Source organism: Fundulus heteroclitus, chromosome 14 (assembly GCF_011125445.2).
Source record: "Fundulus heteroclitus isolate FHET01 chromosome 14, MU-UCD_Fhet_4.1, whole genome shotgun sequence".
Lineage (NCBI taxonomy): Eukaryota > Metazoa > Chordata > Actinopteri > Cyprinodontiformes > Fundulidae > Fundulus > Fundulus heteroclitus.
In genome coordinates, this window is record NC_046374.1 from 22,106,329 (window position 1) to 22,122,648 (window position 16,320).

The 16,320-nt window shown below is 42.4% G+C and overlaps 1 protein-coding gene across 1 annotated transcript in view; it reads right to left on the reverse strand.

Annotated features, from left to right (window-relative positions):
- The window catches only part of dhx15 (DEAH (Asp-Glu-Ala-His) box helicase 15), a 50,548-nt gene that overhangs the window by 12,964 nt on the left and 21,264 nt on the right, over positions 1-16,320 (reverse strand). The window contains exons 6-9 of the mRNA XM_012864942.3: positions 14,471-14,638; positions 1,792-1,878; positions 1,221-1,370; positions 657-765 (exon numbers count right to left, since the gene is read on the reverse strand). Of these exons, the coding sequence (XP_012720396.2) occupies positions 657-765; positions 1,221-1,370; positions 1,792-1,878; positions 14,471-14,638 (514 nt within the window). The remainder of the gene's footprint in view (positions 1-656; positions 766-1,220; positions 1,371-1,791; positions 1,879-14,470; positions 14,639-16,320) is intronic.

The window sequence follows — 16,320 nt, forward strand, 5'->3', positions numbered from 1 at the left end:
ACTAGGACTAGAACATTTGTCCTTTCTTTAGTGCAAAAAGAATCTCAGCTTAATCACATTGTTTGGCGAGTCGCTGTGAACAGCGGTTCTATCGTCTTGCCCCCCCGATTCTCACGTGGATTTGGACCGGCCCAGTTTAACGCCCAGATTTGGTTTTCTTCCTGGATGGCTCTGCGTTTAGTCTTCCCTCCAACTCTGCCCTTCCCACCTTTCCCTGTGGATTCAACTCGTCTACGCACCATTTCCAAAACGAATAAATAAAACAATCAGAAATGCAAAAACAAATACATGGTAAACGCAAGTTGTTTCTTTTGAGGTGACTCTTGTTGAGAACTTGAGCAATAATCAAACTAACCTGGAGGGTCCATGAAGTCAAAGTCCTATCTGGCATCCTTCTACTTCACAATTAAGCACATCTTTTTGTTTGTCTATCAGATAACTCCCAATAAAATGCAGTTGTTTAAAGCTAAAGTTCGTAATCCTGTTCAGTAACACCGTTTGTTATCCTGGGTGAAATGGTCCTTCTATCCTGACGGCAGTCAATACGTTATGAATAAATAAGACAATCAGAAATGCAAAAACAAATACATGGTAAACGCAAGTTGTTTCTTTTGAGGTTGACTCTTGTTGAGAACTTGAGCAATAATCAAACTAACCTGGAGGGTCCATGAAGTCAAAGTGCACGAGGTCATTAATGCCCATTTTCTTCAGCTGCAGCACCACGGAGCCAAGATTAGACCTCAGGATCTCAGGATATGTGTTGTCCTGCGCCGATCAGAAAAGAGGCCCAAGGAACAATTTAGAGTGAATCAGACACGGTGGTTATTATCCGCTCATGCATCAGTCATGTGTCAGCTTTAAAGAGAAACAGGGAGTGGAAGGGCATCTGAAGGGCTACTGGAGGCCTGCTTAGAAGAAGAAAAAAAAAAAAAAAAGAAACATTTCTACGCCACGAAGAGCGATGGGAACGAATTACCCTCGAGGAAAGCGGAAAACTGGGTTTTAGAAGTTCATTTGTCACACTGCGGGCCACGGTGTTAACACATCTTGAGAAGGTGATTTAGAGTCGGGATCTGAAATCCAATGAGTCGTGAGAGCAAGTTTTTCCAGAGCCTCTAACGGCTGCAGGGTTGGCTCTGGAGGAACGCCCCAGGCGATGCAGACTCGCGTTTTGCGTTTCACATCATTTCAGGTCATCTGGAAACCGCGCGGCTTCTCACCTGCATTTCCGTCTTGTAGGCTTTCTCCGTGTACAAGCGGAAACACTTTCCTGGGCGCGTTCGTCCGGCGCGACCGGCTCTCTGCTGAGCCGAGGCCTTGCTGATGGCTGTGACCAAAAGGGATTCCACTCGGATGCGCGGGTTATACACCTGAAGGGCAACAGAGAGGGAAAGCTCGAAATGATTCAACAGAACAAAAAAATAAAAAATTTAAACTAGGGTAGAGTCTTAAAAAAAAAAAAAAAAATAGGCTAATTCAGAAAATAGCATCTAGAATCTACAAGATGATGACAAAAAGCTGCAGAGTGACACATACGCCCAATTCGCCACGGTGAACACATAATCTTATTTTGTGCCGAGTGTATGACTTGGCTTCAGGCTGGTGAAATGTCAGGGGAATAAATAACAGGCTTTTCCATCTTTGCTGCTGTCAGTTGTGCACCGCTGTGTTTATCTGAGGATTCTCAGGCAACAGACGCAGATGATCGCAGCAGATAAGAAGTTGTGTGTGCGTGTGTGTGTGCGTGTGTGTGTGTGGAGGGGGTGGGTGGGGTAGTAGGGGGAAGCTAACCTTTTGCTTGGCAAATCCGGGATCAATTACAAACACCACTCCGTCGATGGTCAGGGACGTCTCGGCGATGTTTGTTGACACGACGACCTGCGGACATGAGGACACATGATTTAAGTGATCCACCCAGGATGCCTTGGTGGGACTGACAGGAACCCGGGAGGCTGGATCTGGGCTAGACTAGAATCGATTTTTTGCAGGTTCTTAAGGGAAACGGCTTTAAGCCCATCGTGTGATTTTAAAAAAAACGTCTGCAAATCATTTTAATTATCAAATGCGTGCTCTGATTTTACCCAATATTTGGCCAAAGATTCCTCAACGAAGGGTTTTAAGCACTAGCCAATGACGATGTTTTTCGTACTTGGGGCTACTGAAGCACGGTGCCGTGCCGCAATCCATACTCATTGATTTTGTCGTGTTACAGTGACGAGCTTCAATGTTGTTCCCGGGTTTTATGTGACAGACCAACAGAAAGTAATATAAAATTGGGAATTAGAAGGAGAGTGATTTGTTAAAAATCAAACTCTAAACGCGTGGCTCGCCTTTATAGAAGCACATTTTTGTTGCCATTAAAGCTGCTAATTTGTATATCTGATGAGTGACATGTTTGCCTATTTTGCCCAAAACAGTCCTATCTGGCATCCTTCTACTTCACTATTAAGCACATCCTTTTGTTTGTGTATCAGATAACTCCCAATAAAATGCAAAGTTGGTTAGAGCTATAGTTGGTAATCCTGTTCAGAAACACTTTTTGTTATCCTGGGTGAAATGGTCCTTCTATCCTGACAGCAGTCAATAACGTTATGAATTCAGAAAAGGTAGGGTACAAAATTTGATCTCTGTGAAAGCTGCAGGCCTGTAAGAACTGTGACCAATCACTGTCATTCGGTCTGAATGGAAAGAACCAATCAGATGCCTTTATGTCTAGTCCTGTCCACACCACCCTCAGTCTGGTTCTGGAGGTATCACCTTATTTATTGGTCATCCCACATGTAAATCATTCTGACCCGCTCACGTAACGCCAGTGTGAGCGTACGTTCCTTGTTAGTTTCCGCACTTCTATCGTTTATGTATCCGCTAGCTTAGCGGTTAGCTTCGGTGTTAGCCGTTCATTGTAGCGCCATTGATCTCACCGTATACTTTGAACGAGTCAAAAGAAGCCAACCGCGTACACGTGTATGAGAAGAAGAGGAAGGTCTCAGTAGAAAGAAATAAGACCAGGGTGGATTTGGGAGATTTTTTTCACGCGATCCTCCTGAGGAGCAGAAGAGCAGGTAAGACGGTCTTGCGCATCCGCAGGTTATTAAAAAAGGGACTTGGGCGTTTCTTATTTGCATTTCCAGAAATATCGCCAACTCTACCTTTAGGTAACAGGACCGAACGTAAAAAAAAAAAAAAGGTTTTAGGGCAATGAACTGTTTTGCAACACACCGTCATCTGCACATTGTAGACATCTCCATCTATGGGTTCCCAGGATGCGCTGACCTGTAGGAAACATCTTCCTAAGTGCAGAAAATATTTCATTTTCTTAAAAGCGCAGGACAAAAACAACAGTTTTGCCTTCATCGTACTCCTTTTCTTCCCACAATGAGGGCTCATGTGAGGTCAGTACTTCAGTCTTGTATCTGAAACACTGCCATCTAAGGACGTACCAGCTGTGCAATTCTCACTATTCATCATTTGCTCTTGATTTCTGCCTTGCAAAGTTGGCTCCAAGAGCTTTGGTTTGAGTACAAGCTGAGGCAAAACGCATAGTATATCTTTGCAATAAATGTGCTTTAGACCTGATTTTTGCATTTGAGAGTAACTCACTCTGAAGGTTCCCTGAAGTGCACATTTGCATATTTTAGGAAAGGGGTCCAATATTTCTCAATTAACTTTTTTTAATTGAAGGTGTAATTTTTTTTAAAGGAATGCTTCCTTCCTTCAGTCCTCTCTTATCTATTCGTAGGTCAATCCAACTATCATTGCCTCTTCACAGGCAACCAATCACACAGTCAGTGCCACTACATCCCTGCATTCTACACGTTCATACGCCACGCTTTCCAAAATGAGATTAGCAGAGCTCGCTACGATAATCGAGGTCGAGCTTTGAATTCAAAACTTCCAAAAAACCTGCAGGAAGGAATTGAAAAGCAAGGATCGGAGGAAGGATGAAATATGTAACCATGTATGGGTGGCCTTAATTAAACTTTTTTTCATTAGTCTGCTATACAGTTTGCACATGTTTACAAGTTAATTGGTATCTTTTAATTGCCCTAAGGTGTGAGTTAGTGTCTGTCCTATGATGGACAGCCTCTCGCCCAATGACCGCCTCGCGACCCTGCATGGAGAAGCGGGTACAGATGGATGTTTTCCTTAAGCCAAACTTATTCAGACCTGGAAAACAACCAATTTCTATGATTTTCGAGACTGCACGGGATCCCTGGATAGCACATATGAAGTAGTTGACAGCAGATGAACATTCTGACTTTTAGATGAGCAAATGAGAAACAAACAGACAAACAAGTGATATCCTCTCTCTTGAGCCGAACAGTATCGGCTGCTTCCATAATCCTAACTCAGACATCTAAAGTCTTAAAGCTGCATTTATCAAGCAGGCATTGGTGAATGTAGGCAGCATTAAGAATAAAGAAGACAGATCCACATCTTTGCCCTTTCTTTAAAAAAAAGAAAGCGCGAGAGTCTGTGTTTTTGTTAAGGAAATATCCTTCAACTGCTGTATATTCATAGTGAGAAATTAAAAAAATAAAATAAAAAAATTAAGAAAAAAGCAGCAGCGTGATGAAAAGCTGCTGGAACATGACCAGTGGGAAAATTTGGGAACCAGCTCCACGAAGCAGTTTCAGATCTACAATCGTCGCTTATAGCAAAGACGTGTATGAGAAATGACAGTTGAATCAAAGCGAAATTATCCAATGAGTCACATCACCCTGAGTCTGATAGCCGTCGGCACGCATGCAAACGGGGGGTAGAGGAAGAAAGGAAGGAAGACGAGACAGAGCTTCAGCTGCTCTCACGCAAACTTTGATGCTGCTGGGGGAAACTTCTCCATAAATAACACCGGAGACGGTCTCTGGGTTATGAAACACCCTTAAATCTTCCGTTTTTTTTTAAACAAGACGCTCTGGCATCAGTGTCATTGCTTATTAAAAAAAAAAAAAAAAAAAAAAAAAAAAAAAGGACGTCGGTGATTTAGTCCCCTAATATGCACAGAGTCGTAAACAGACCGCAAAATTAACCTAAGCGGCCATTTGACGGGTTGCCGTCCACTTTCTTGGTCGTCTTCATCATAAAAACGGCAGGCGCAAAACCAAAACATCAAATGTAGTCTTTGCTGATACTCGTCCAAAAGAACCAATTTTGCACACTTGACACAGTTCCTTTGTAGCTGTGCCTCTTCAGCTGTCTTCAAGCCGAGAGCCTTGGAGACTTTTAAATCCCACCTTTTAAGTGAGGATTTCTCTGCAGCCTGAGAATGCCTGACTGTTTAGTTATTAATGCCAGAGACAGCCTTTACCCCCTATCATTCTGCCTCTGACCTCCAGTAATTCACCTGTCGAACGGCGCATTCCCCCTTAGTATTCCCAGCGAAAAAATGAGGAGATGGAAATAAACGCTGGTATGAAACTTATAAAAATTGGCTTTTTTATATATATATATATATATATCTATATACATAATTCTCAGCTGTCAAGATATGAATGCATCCCCTGACAAATTATCACATTTAATAACTATAAATCGTAAAGGCTATCTACTAAGCAACAGATCAGCTGCTCAGTTAAAAAGGCAGAGCATTTACTGCTCCCCAGAAACACTTCCTTGAAGCAAGGAATGGAGCGATTCCCATTATCCAGAGGTTTTGCGGGCTGAATGTAGCACGGAGTAGCACCACGCCCCGTGTTGCCCCATCGGTTGCTGTGCACTGCCTATCAGCTGGCTGAAAGACGACTTCTACAAATGTGTCTTGGAAATATCTCCACTTATGCAAAACATAGACACAATGTAAAAACAAAACAGAACTTGTAGCTTCTATTCAGATAAAACTGCTTTAAATTTTTAACAGAGCAGGTCTTTTGCAGGCTAGCTACCTAAGCAGATTGCCTGACTAATTAACTGGCTAAAATCAGCTGGTTGTAGTTAGGGGTGTAAATCAACCAGCTTTATCACGATATGATGTTATAATCGATTTTTTTGGATGACGATACGATATTTTGCTGATATATCCAAGTCTGTTAAGATTTCTGATCCTTGCAATATCATCTACAACTAGTTTTTACATTGATATTAACTCACAAATAAAACAAATGATGTGACCATTTGATTTCGAAGCAGGCGTTTAAATCATAAACAACATTTTTATAATTTTAAAATAATATACGGCAAAAACGGATCTAAAATGTTCTTAAAATTTGTGTTTTTGTCCTATATTTGAGCAGGTAAATAAGATTATCTGCCAATGGAATGAGTATTTTGAACCCTAAAATAAGATAATTAGATAAACAACAACAACAACAGATCACCTGTTCATTTTAGTCTCCTGCCCTGTAACTTTTCAAAATAAATGTGCATCTTAAAAATGACAATATGGATCGAAATTTTCATTTTGTATCTATGTAATTGGATCGTCAATCATTTGATCGCTATGTCGAGGTGGATCTATGTATTGATACGCCGCTAGTCATAGTTGTGTTACATAGTTGTGTAAAGGTGTTTATTTATTACAAATACTTGCTTAAAAGGGGCCCAGTCACGTACTACGCCAGTAGCTCACTCTGGTTGCGTTCAAAGGTTTTCACATAAAATTAGCGTGCCCTGTTGGCTTAAGGTTTTTATTTCTGTGTTTTGCACTTGTTTTTGCTCTATTTGTTAGCAAACAAAGCTCTTTTGTGTACATTTACCATAACAAGATCACGTGAGCCACATCCAGCTGAGGTGTAAAAAGAAAGAAGTAAAGTAACCCTAACCCTGAAAAGAAAGAAGTAAAGTAACCCCAACCCTGAAGATCTGGCTGGTCTTTGAGCGTGCCGAGCTGTCTCTCCACTGCGAGACATTTCAGGACTGTCTGTAGTGGCTTTAGCACAAACATCACTTGTCGCATCAGTTGCCGCCATCTTGCTTTCTGATTGTTCTGCCAGCAGATGCCACAACAATGTCTATGACCGCTTATCGCAGCTGGTGCAAAATCCTTTTCACGCTCAAAAAGGACTAAGTAAACATTAATAAAACGAATGTTTAGTCTATATTACTGTATTTGATGATTGAGATTTTGTTTAGTGTTTTTTCATATGGTCATAGTACATGACTAGGCTCCTTTAAGTCCATAAGTAAAATAAATTTCAAACACGCTTTTTTGAAAGATGCTATATAAATCAGATTAAAATCTATTATTAACAGGGAAAAGCTCTTGCGTAACATTAGTTGCCTCCAGCTGTAATAAGCGTGGAGAGATACAGCCCTGCCCCTCCTCCACCTGTTGCTGCACCCCCCCGATCAACTGGCTTAACGATAACGACGTTTTTTCTGGTGCAAATAGAGTGGTTTGCATCCAATTTTTAAATAAAACGGTTACTTTTATAGTGAATGTTAAAACAATTTATTTAATTTGTAGTTAACAATCTCTATTTACACCACTTAACTTTTACGAACCAGATGTTGACGTTTTTTTTTCTGGTTTGCTACGACTGCAATTCTGGAGCAGAAAATTGGACTTATTCCGTATGTTGATGATGAACGAAGTTGACTGTTTGTGAGTGTTTTAAAACATACAAGATAATGTTGTTTTATCGTTTCCTCTCCTCTGCACTGATTTTTCTATTTAGGCTCCCAGACTCAAACGATTCACCCCCGGGCTGTTGGGACTTCAAATTTGGAAAGTTTGGGGTCGCCAGACAGCCCTTGATTCAATACGGTTGCTGCACACACAAAACGGGAGAGCTGCAGGTATAAACTAATATTAATACGTTGGATGGTTTGACTCTGGATAAACCCAAGCCACACACAAAGCTGCATTTCATTTCATATGCTGGTGAGGATTCTCAGTCATCCAGGTCATGGTGATTCCAAAAAAAAGTAAAAAACAAAGAAACTGGACTTGTTTTCCGTAGTTCTTCAACTACGGAACTACAGGAAGCTTTCTCAATTCAAAAAGTCTGGAGTAATGTGGAGTAACAAGCTTTATACCATTGCCCAACAAAGGCCTTGTAATGGCTTAGATAACATGCAAATTCAACAGAAACAGGACCACCCCTTAGTAATGGGCGGTCGTTAAAGCCTTTGTTTTTTACCTTTTTTCGAAATTTCATTTCATAGCATGTTGCCTGAGTGTTTTATCGTCGAATATTAAAACAATTAGCAAATCCCACAGTAACTAAAGCCTTCTTGCTAAAAAACCGGCTCCATTTGGGTGCGAGGTCATTTCTAGCTTTGAACTTCATTTTTTTTTTTTTTTAAAGACAAATTACAAGTACAGATAAAACCACAGATGATTTTTGCTAATTTTTTTCTTTGAAACCTTTGGGTTAAAGCTGTGATACCATGAGACCGTAGTAATCCCATGCCTACCCGTGCCTACTTGAGAAAAGCCAAATCGTCGAATCCCTTCTAGGATGCTTTTTAGTCCTCACTGTTATCTCCTTATTCAATTTCACACCGTTTGCCAGTTCTGAACGTGCTTCCCAGATAAAAACTCGTTTTGCCTTACAGGAATCCTGTGAAGGATGCCTCGTGCCGGCACCCAACGCCCTGCTAAGGAGCCAAAGAGCCACGGATGCCTCGGTGTCTGTCTAAAAAAATGGACTAGTGGAGGCTGCCTCTGTCTGGAGCGCTGGGTCACAGTGGGTGCTCCGGCAGATGCCGCACATGACACCCTCTCACATTTCATGATCGTACGGGTGGCCTCATTGACTGCATTGATTCTGAAGGATTATCCGGGCTGGGGCCATTACACTGAACGCAGGCTGGCTCCTTCCAGTCTGTTGCTGCACTGGATAATCCAGACTTCTTCATCGGTAATATCATTAGAGCGTCATCTCTGCATGTTATTTCTGGGTTATTACCTGCAGGAGAGCGTGCTCTATAGCTAAAACGGGGCCATTTTTCACGTTCCCTGCTGGGAAGCGCAGCCGTGTTGACAAATAAAGCCTTCCGCAGACTTGGAGGAGGAGAACACCGGGACGCGCTCGCGTCTGAAGCTCAATGACACGGATACATGGCAGCATCTTAAGCAACATCAGCGGGAGGGTTTAAAGGCTGCCATTGACGAGACAAAAATCCTAAAAATCAACTGTAGCCCATTTATTAGAGGGTATATTACAGATTTTGGGGGGCGCTTAGTGAGATCACGGCCCCCCGTTTGTAATTAGTCAATTCCTGCCTTGCTTTAAGATGATTAAACTGTTCAAAAATGGAAGACGAGTAGCTTTCCAAGAGAAATGGAGCAATGATGAGCCGGTGCTTTATGTTAATTGAGGGGTGTCTAATGCAGTCGTTAACATGCGTGGCAGCAGATGTGGCGAACCTTAATTCTTTTTCACTACTTCCTCTTGGGCTGGCTTGGATGACATCTCTACATTTTTCACTTGATGAGTTGCTCAGTCAGTCACTGAAGAGAAGCACATTTACTTCAAGGACGGCAACTTTAGATGCCACCTCGCCAATTCAACGAGACCCTGACAAATTGAGGCTAGGGGGGGTAAAAAAAAAAAAAAAAAAAAGAAGAGGCAAACTGTGCTCTTCTAAAGTTTAAACTGGTTGCTGGGCATAAACTTCTGACTACTTGACTTTATTTACTGCGTTTCAGTTCATCCTGTAAATTAAATCAACCTTAGGGAGATTCTGCTGAAAGATATGTACCAACGAGACAAAAGTAACATCTGAATTGCTATTTTAAAAAGGCCTCCTTTAAGACCTTTGTATCTAGACCTGCATGTGTTCATCCGTCATCATCTACTTTTCCCCAGCAACACGCTCCAGCTCATCCTGGGCGATGCCAAGGTGTGCTGCGCTGCATCGTTCTGTAACGGCTACGTTAAAAAAAAAAAAAAAAGAAACTGAGGGGACTCCCGGGCGTCGCTAAATTCTGCGAGGTTTCTCATGCAGCTACGGCAGACGAGGCAGGTTGAACCGAACCAAAACCTTATGGCAACGGCGACGCAGCTTGTAGCTCCCTCTGCACTCGAACTGGATCGCTCACCTGAGACGGTGTCGAGCGGAAATGTAAACATCCCCGGTGCCGGAGAGAGAAATCCAGCCGCCTGCGGCATTCAACCAGCGCAAAAACGCTGCACGGCATAGGAGAAGTCCCTCTGACCGGAGAGCAGTGCCCGACAGCTGTGCATTCATGGTGCATTCAAGTCCATCTCATGCACTGGGTTATCTAAACACCAGAACAAGTTATCTAAAATGTCCGGACATAGGTACTTTTACACTTTGCTTCTGCTCCGGCATTGAAGTCAAGTAATTCTGAAAGCTCATCGGTGGGGAAAACAATCAAAATACTGTCAGGTGTCTGGTAACTTAAACAATAATCCTTTTTTTATTATTATTACTAGGAATAACTGACCCGACTATTACTGATAAATATAAAAGAAAAAAAGTTAACCTTCCAAGATACAATGGCAGAAAGTTATCCTGAATCACGTTTCTCTTGATTGTCTGACATGCCGACTGCATGACAAAAAAAGAGGTTTTAGTTAAAACATGGGAACATTTTCTATTATATATTGGATTGAATGTTTCTCTGTCTTAAAAAAAACTTTGGTAATATCAGTGAGTAAAACTAGAACTAGATGCTATATCCTTTTCTATTTATGTGATTGTGGCTAACACCAGACTGGGGCTCCTGAGTAGGATTGTGTTTATGGGCTAAATATCTGCTTGTCTTGTTTTTGTTCTGTTTTTTTTTTCTGTCTGTGTAGTCTGTTATTGTTGAAAAGTTTAATAAAAAATATCTTTAAAGAAACAGGTGATCTAAACGTGTTTATTGTCAGATTTCTGCAAGGTCTAATAAAAAACAACAACAAGGGGAAGATGTCAATTGAGGTCTGTTTGGACATGGGTGGATATATAAAGAACAACGCTCATTTTCAAGTGGTTTTATTGTTGTATAATCCATCCATCCTGTGACTATACCTGCTTGTCCCTTGTTAATAAAAAAAATACATCAAACCAAATCTCCAAGCAGTTCTACAATGGCCACTTTTTATTTGTTTCTCTTAAAACAAATATGAAGCAAACCACTTATGTTCCAAATCATGACCTTAAAGCTGCAGTACGAACCGAATCGTGTACCGTTTTGTGTACTCCTAATATTACACTACCAGTCAAAGGTTTGGACTCGCCGTTTACTTATTCCTAAAGCTAAAATGGAACTAGAAATCAGTAAAATATTCTTTAAAATGAGTGTATTTGTCCTTGATTTGAGCAGGTAAATAAGATGCTTTGCCAATGGAATAAGATTTTTGTACTTAAAATACGAACAATTCATCTCTATCTGCTTATTTTAAGTGCAGGATGTCTAATTATCTTATTTTAGGGGTCAAAATACTCATTCTGTTGGCAGATAATCTTATTTACCTGCTCAAATCAAGGATTAAAACATTAACTTTAAGAACATTTTACTTATTTTTAGATCTGTTTTTGCAGTGTGCGTTGCAGATACAGAGTGAAGACATCAAAACTATCACTCAAAAGTATATAGGTTTATGTATCAAACACAAAATTATGAAATAACTCAAATTATCTAGTATATTTTAGCTTTTTCTAAATACCCATCCTTGGTTCTGATTACTGCTTTGGTTGCTCTTGGCCTTTTCTCAATGAGCTCCATGAGGTTAGTCACCGGAAATGGTTTTCCAGCTCTCTTAAAGGAGTTTCCAGAGGTGGTAATAAAAACAAACCACTGCATGAGGAGGTGAGTCCAAACTTGTGACTGGTAGAGTAACTATGTGTATCTTAATACAGTCATAGTTAAGAATCCATGTTCTAATGAGGCTCTTTTGTCTGATTAAAAGAACCTTTTGAAAATAACAACCTTTGAGCAGGTATTAAACATACTTCTCTTTAAGCCCACAGTTCTGTACTAAACATGTTTTTTTTCCTCTGATTTAATAATCTAATCTTAAATGTCATGTTTACATTTGCTTAATTGACAGAAATAAAGGCTTGGAAACATGATTCTGTGGGTGAGGATGGATATATATATATATATATATATATATATATATATATATATATATATATATATATATATATATATATATATATATATATCCATCCTTTGGCACAGATAAGTAGAATGGGGAGGTTCAGGACTCCCTCCCGACTGATGGAGCTCCCAACCTTATTTCCAGGCCTTTACTGTGACAGAGCAACACAAAGTAGTTCTGTGAAGTGGAAGGGAAAGGGAAAAACATATTTTCAAATTTCTTCTCAGAAAAGTAGCCCAAAAAGTAAGATGTGGATTTAAATTCAGCCCAAGCTAAATTTCAGTGCAACCAATCGCCTTTAGAAGTCGCCTAATTAGTGTCTAATCTAATCTCAGAATAAGTCCAGTGCCGTGGAAAAAAACCACCAACATGCATCCCAATTAAAACGGCACGCCAAAAGTGAGACATGCTGGTGTTGGCATCACGCTGTAGGGATGCTTTACTTTAGAGAGGAAGAGAGAGGCTTGGCGGGGTTGATAGGAAGGAAGGAAACCCGCTGCAGACTGGGCAGAGGTTCACCTTCCACGACAGTGAGCTTAAACGTGCAGCTAGCGCTACAATGACATGGTTTAGATCAAAGCATGTATTAGGATGACCCAATGTCAAAAACTCCAATTCTGAATCTATGTCATGTCTTAAAAATTAAATTTTCTATCAAGAATAGAATTTAAAATTCTTCTTCTAACCCCCTTCTTATAAAGCCCCTAATACTCAAGCTCCATCATATATCAGAGCTCTGATTACCCCGTATGTTCCTAACAGAGCACTTTGCTCTCAGACTGCAGGTCTGCTGGTGGTTCCTAGAGTCTCTAAAAGTAGAATGGGAGGCAGATCCTTTAGCTATCAGGCTCCTCTCCTGTGGAACCAACTCCCAGTTTTGGTCCGTGAGTCAGACACCCTGTCTACTTTTAAGACTACTCTTAAAACTTTCCTTTTTGACAAAACTAATAGTTAGAGTGGCTCATGTTACCCTGAGCTACCTCTATAGTTGTGCTGCTGTAGGCCTAGGCTGCTGGAGGACATCAGGGCCTCTTTTTCTCACTCTACTGATTTCTACTGTTCTCCAGATTTGCATTGCATTACATTGAAATGACTGTTGTCATTTCAGCTTTTAACTTTCTGTTCTCTCTCTTTTTCTTAATAGTAGGTAAACCTGGTCTGGCGTTCTGTTAGCTGTGACTTCATCCAGGGAAGACAGATCACCCACTATTACCATCTAATGTAGAACAGATTACTAGATCAATGTGTGCTTCTGTGCTTTTTTTGTCTGTCTTGCCTTCCTGTTAATGGGGAGTTTTTCTTTCCACTGTCGCTTCATGCTTGCTCAGTATGAGGGATTGCTGCAAAGCCATGGACAATGCAGACGACTCTCCCTGTGGCTCTACGGTTCCCCAGGAGAGAATGCTGCTTGTCGGGACTTTGAAGCAATCAACTGGGTTCCCTTATATAGGACATTTTTTGACCAGTCTGTATAATATGATTGAGTTTGACTTTTTAAAGTGCCTTGAGATGACATGTTTCATGAATTGGCGCTATATAAATAAAACTGAATTGAATTGAATTGAAAAATGCTCATAAAATGTGCTCCATTCAGTTTGGCTGAACTTGAGGCAAAGCCTGCTATCTTAACGGCAAACGGGTAGTTTTGAAAGTTTGGTTGAAATTATGAGGAAAATCCGTCTTTTTAGGCCTTACTGGATACAAAGCGGGCGACTTTAATATTTCTGAATACCTGCCACTGACAAACACGTGACCTAAAATCATGTCAGGGACTCGGAAGTCACACGGTCCAGTCTGAGCCGAGGATTTTTTTATTTATTTATCTTGCTGTATCACAATGCGCTCAGCTCGGACCGCTCGTAAACTCTTCCGCCGCTCGTTTTCAGTCGGATCTGGCCCAATTAGCGGGGTGGTAGCAGCGACTCATTCATCAGCTGTTGGGGCTGAGCGTCTGCTCATTGGCCGGCGACGGTCTGCTGGCCCTCTCAGATGCCGAGCCAACGGTGCGACGGCGCAGCTGGAGCCGCTGCTACGGCCACGAGCCCATCTGAATAAGGCGCTGGCACGCCCAAGGAGAGGAACTCTTTAGTGTCTGCATCAATGAGGGTTGCGGGATAAAGGATTAGATGCGGGGCACACCTTACGTGGGGTTTTTTCGTGCACTTTTGAGGCGTGGGGATAAAAATACAGAGAACGCGGCGCTTTTCCCTCCAGCTCGCGGGGCGTGAGTAATGCTCCCGTTATAATTTAGAGCGCAGGATCACATGCTTACAAAAAGCAGCATATGTTGTGTGAGTCAGTTCTGCGCTAAAGCTGATGGGGAAAAAAACCAAAAAACTTTCCACCTTTTTAGCTCTCTTATTCTCCCCCTGCCCCCCATCTGGCTGTTCCCCTATTCTCCCCCTCGTCTCCCGCCTGTTCCTGCGAGGCATTTTTTTTTTTTTTTTTTTGCACCAACAGCGCCCCCTTACCTTTCTCCCGATAGCTCCGTTGGGTTTACGCGGCGGGGGCGGCTCGAAGATCCTCTGCTGCTGCTGCGGCGGCAGGCTGGAGTAAAGGGGGATGATCTTCACGTCGCCGGCCTGGGGCCCCAGGTTGTCGACCTCCCGCTTGATGCGCCTGCAGGCCTCGTCGATTTCCTGAAAGAGGGGGAGAAGAAGTCGCAGGTTATTCGCAGCAGGGCGGGTTCTGGGCAACACCTGGATGGACAAAAAGGTGACGGGGTGGGTGGCAGCCGGGGGAAACCGCGGTCCCCGTCCCCCCCACGCTACAGTACATTTGTTCTAACTATCGTTCCGTCTGATGGGAGGAAATTAAACTTGGACCGCAGCATGCTTTGCTGCGGTCCCCGTGGCTCTGTTGTCAAATGCAGCAATCACGGGGAAACGCAGACGAGCACGCCGAGCCCCAGACGCACACTCAGAGCGAGGTTCATTATGCTGCGGCGCCGTATTGTAGAGGGGGGGGGGGTGATATGAGACTGCGGCGTTGATGCATAACCAGCGGCAAATCGTGGCAGATCAGTTTAGTGGAGCTGAACGCTCGAGAGCCCGGTGGGTTGGCAGGCGGGAGCCCCCAGGAGCGCCAGGAATGAGGATGGGAGACACAGAAATTGGAGCCTATTCTCCAACGACGTATTAAATATAATAGGAAAAGTCCATTAGAAATACACCACAAAGAACCTAAAGATCGGCTGCTTGCTCTCTCTTAACACACACACACACACACACACACAGACAATGGGCATTTATTCCTAAAACAATTATTCCAAAGTTGCGAGGAGTTTCTAGCACAAACCGAAGCTGTCAACACGTTTAGCGTTCTTGAGCCGGTGCCCACGTTAGGAGCCATTTCATTATGATCCAAACAACGATCGTCTGATCTGAATACGGCCCTGCTGCTGCTGCTCCTTGCTGCTTGTGCTGTTGCACCACCTGCAGGCTCATGGGAGCAACGCAGGCGGCTCTCACAGAGGGACGATGAAGGAACTCGCCTAGAACCCGTCCGTGCTCCACAACTAGAAGTGACAACAGGAACGAAAGAGTCAGCACACATCTTCTGCCTTAAAAAAAATTTTAATGCCACAAGAAAGTGCTGCTGAGATTCAACAAATTCAATTTGGGACTTTTTTTTTTTAAATCCTTATGGGATGATTTCTTTTACGAACGGGGTGTAAAGCACGAACTTCACAGATCTGGCCTTTGTGGGAAGACCATTAAAGAGGGTTTGCAGTTTCCCCACAAGCCACGCAGGGTGCAGAGCAAAACATCAGGTAGAGCAAAAGGCGCTGAAACACAGAGACGGCTGCGTTTCTGCAGCATGCAACGGAGAAGACGGTCAGAGTAGACTGGAAGGTGAAATGGAGCCAAATCCAGGGCCTTCCTGCAAGAAAACCTGTCTGAGGCAGCGGAGGACGCCAGACCGGGACGGGGATTGGCCTCGCAGCGGGACAGCGACCCTTAAAAGGTGCAGCCGGAGCCGCAATGCAATGCATCAGCATAGTCATGTGCAAACACACTGCAAAAATGGAACTAAAAATAAGTCAAATTTTCTTGAAACTAGTGTATTTGTCCTTGATTTGAGCACGTAAATAAGATGATTTGCCAATGGAATGAGATTTTTGCACTTAAAATAGGAACAACTCATCTCCATCGTCTTATTTAGAGGGCAGAATATCTAATTATCTTATTTTAGGAGTCAAAATACTCATTCCATTGGCAGACCATCTTATTTACCTGCTCAAATAAAGGACAAATACACCCATTTCAAGAAAATTTGACCTTTTTTTTAGTTCCATTTTTGCAGTGCATGACCCAGTCAC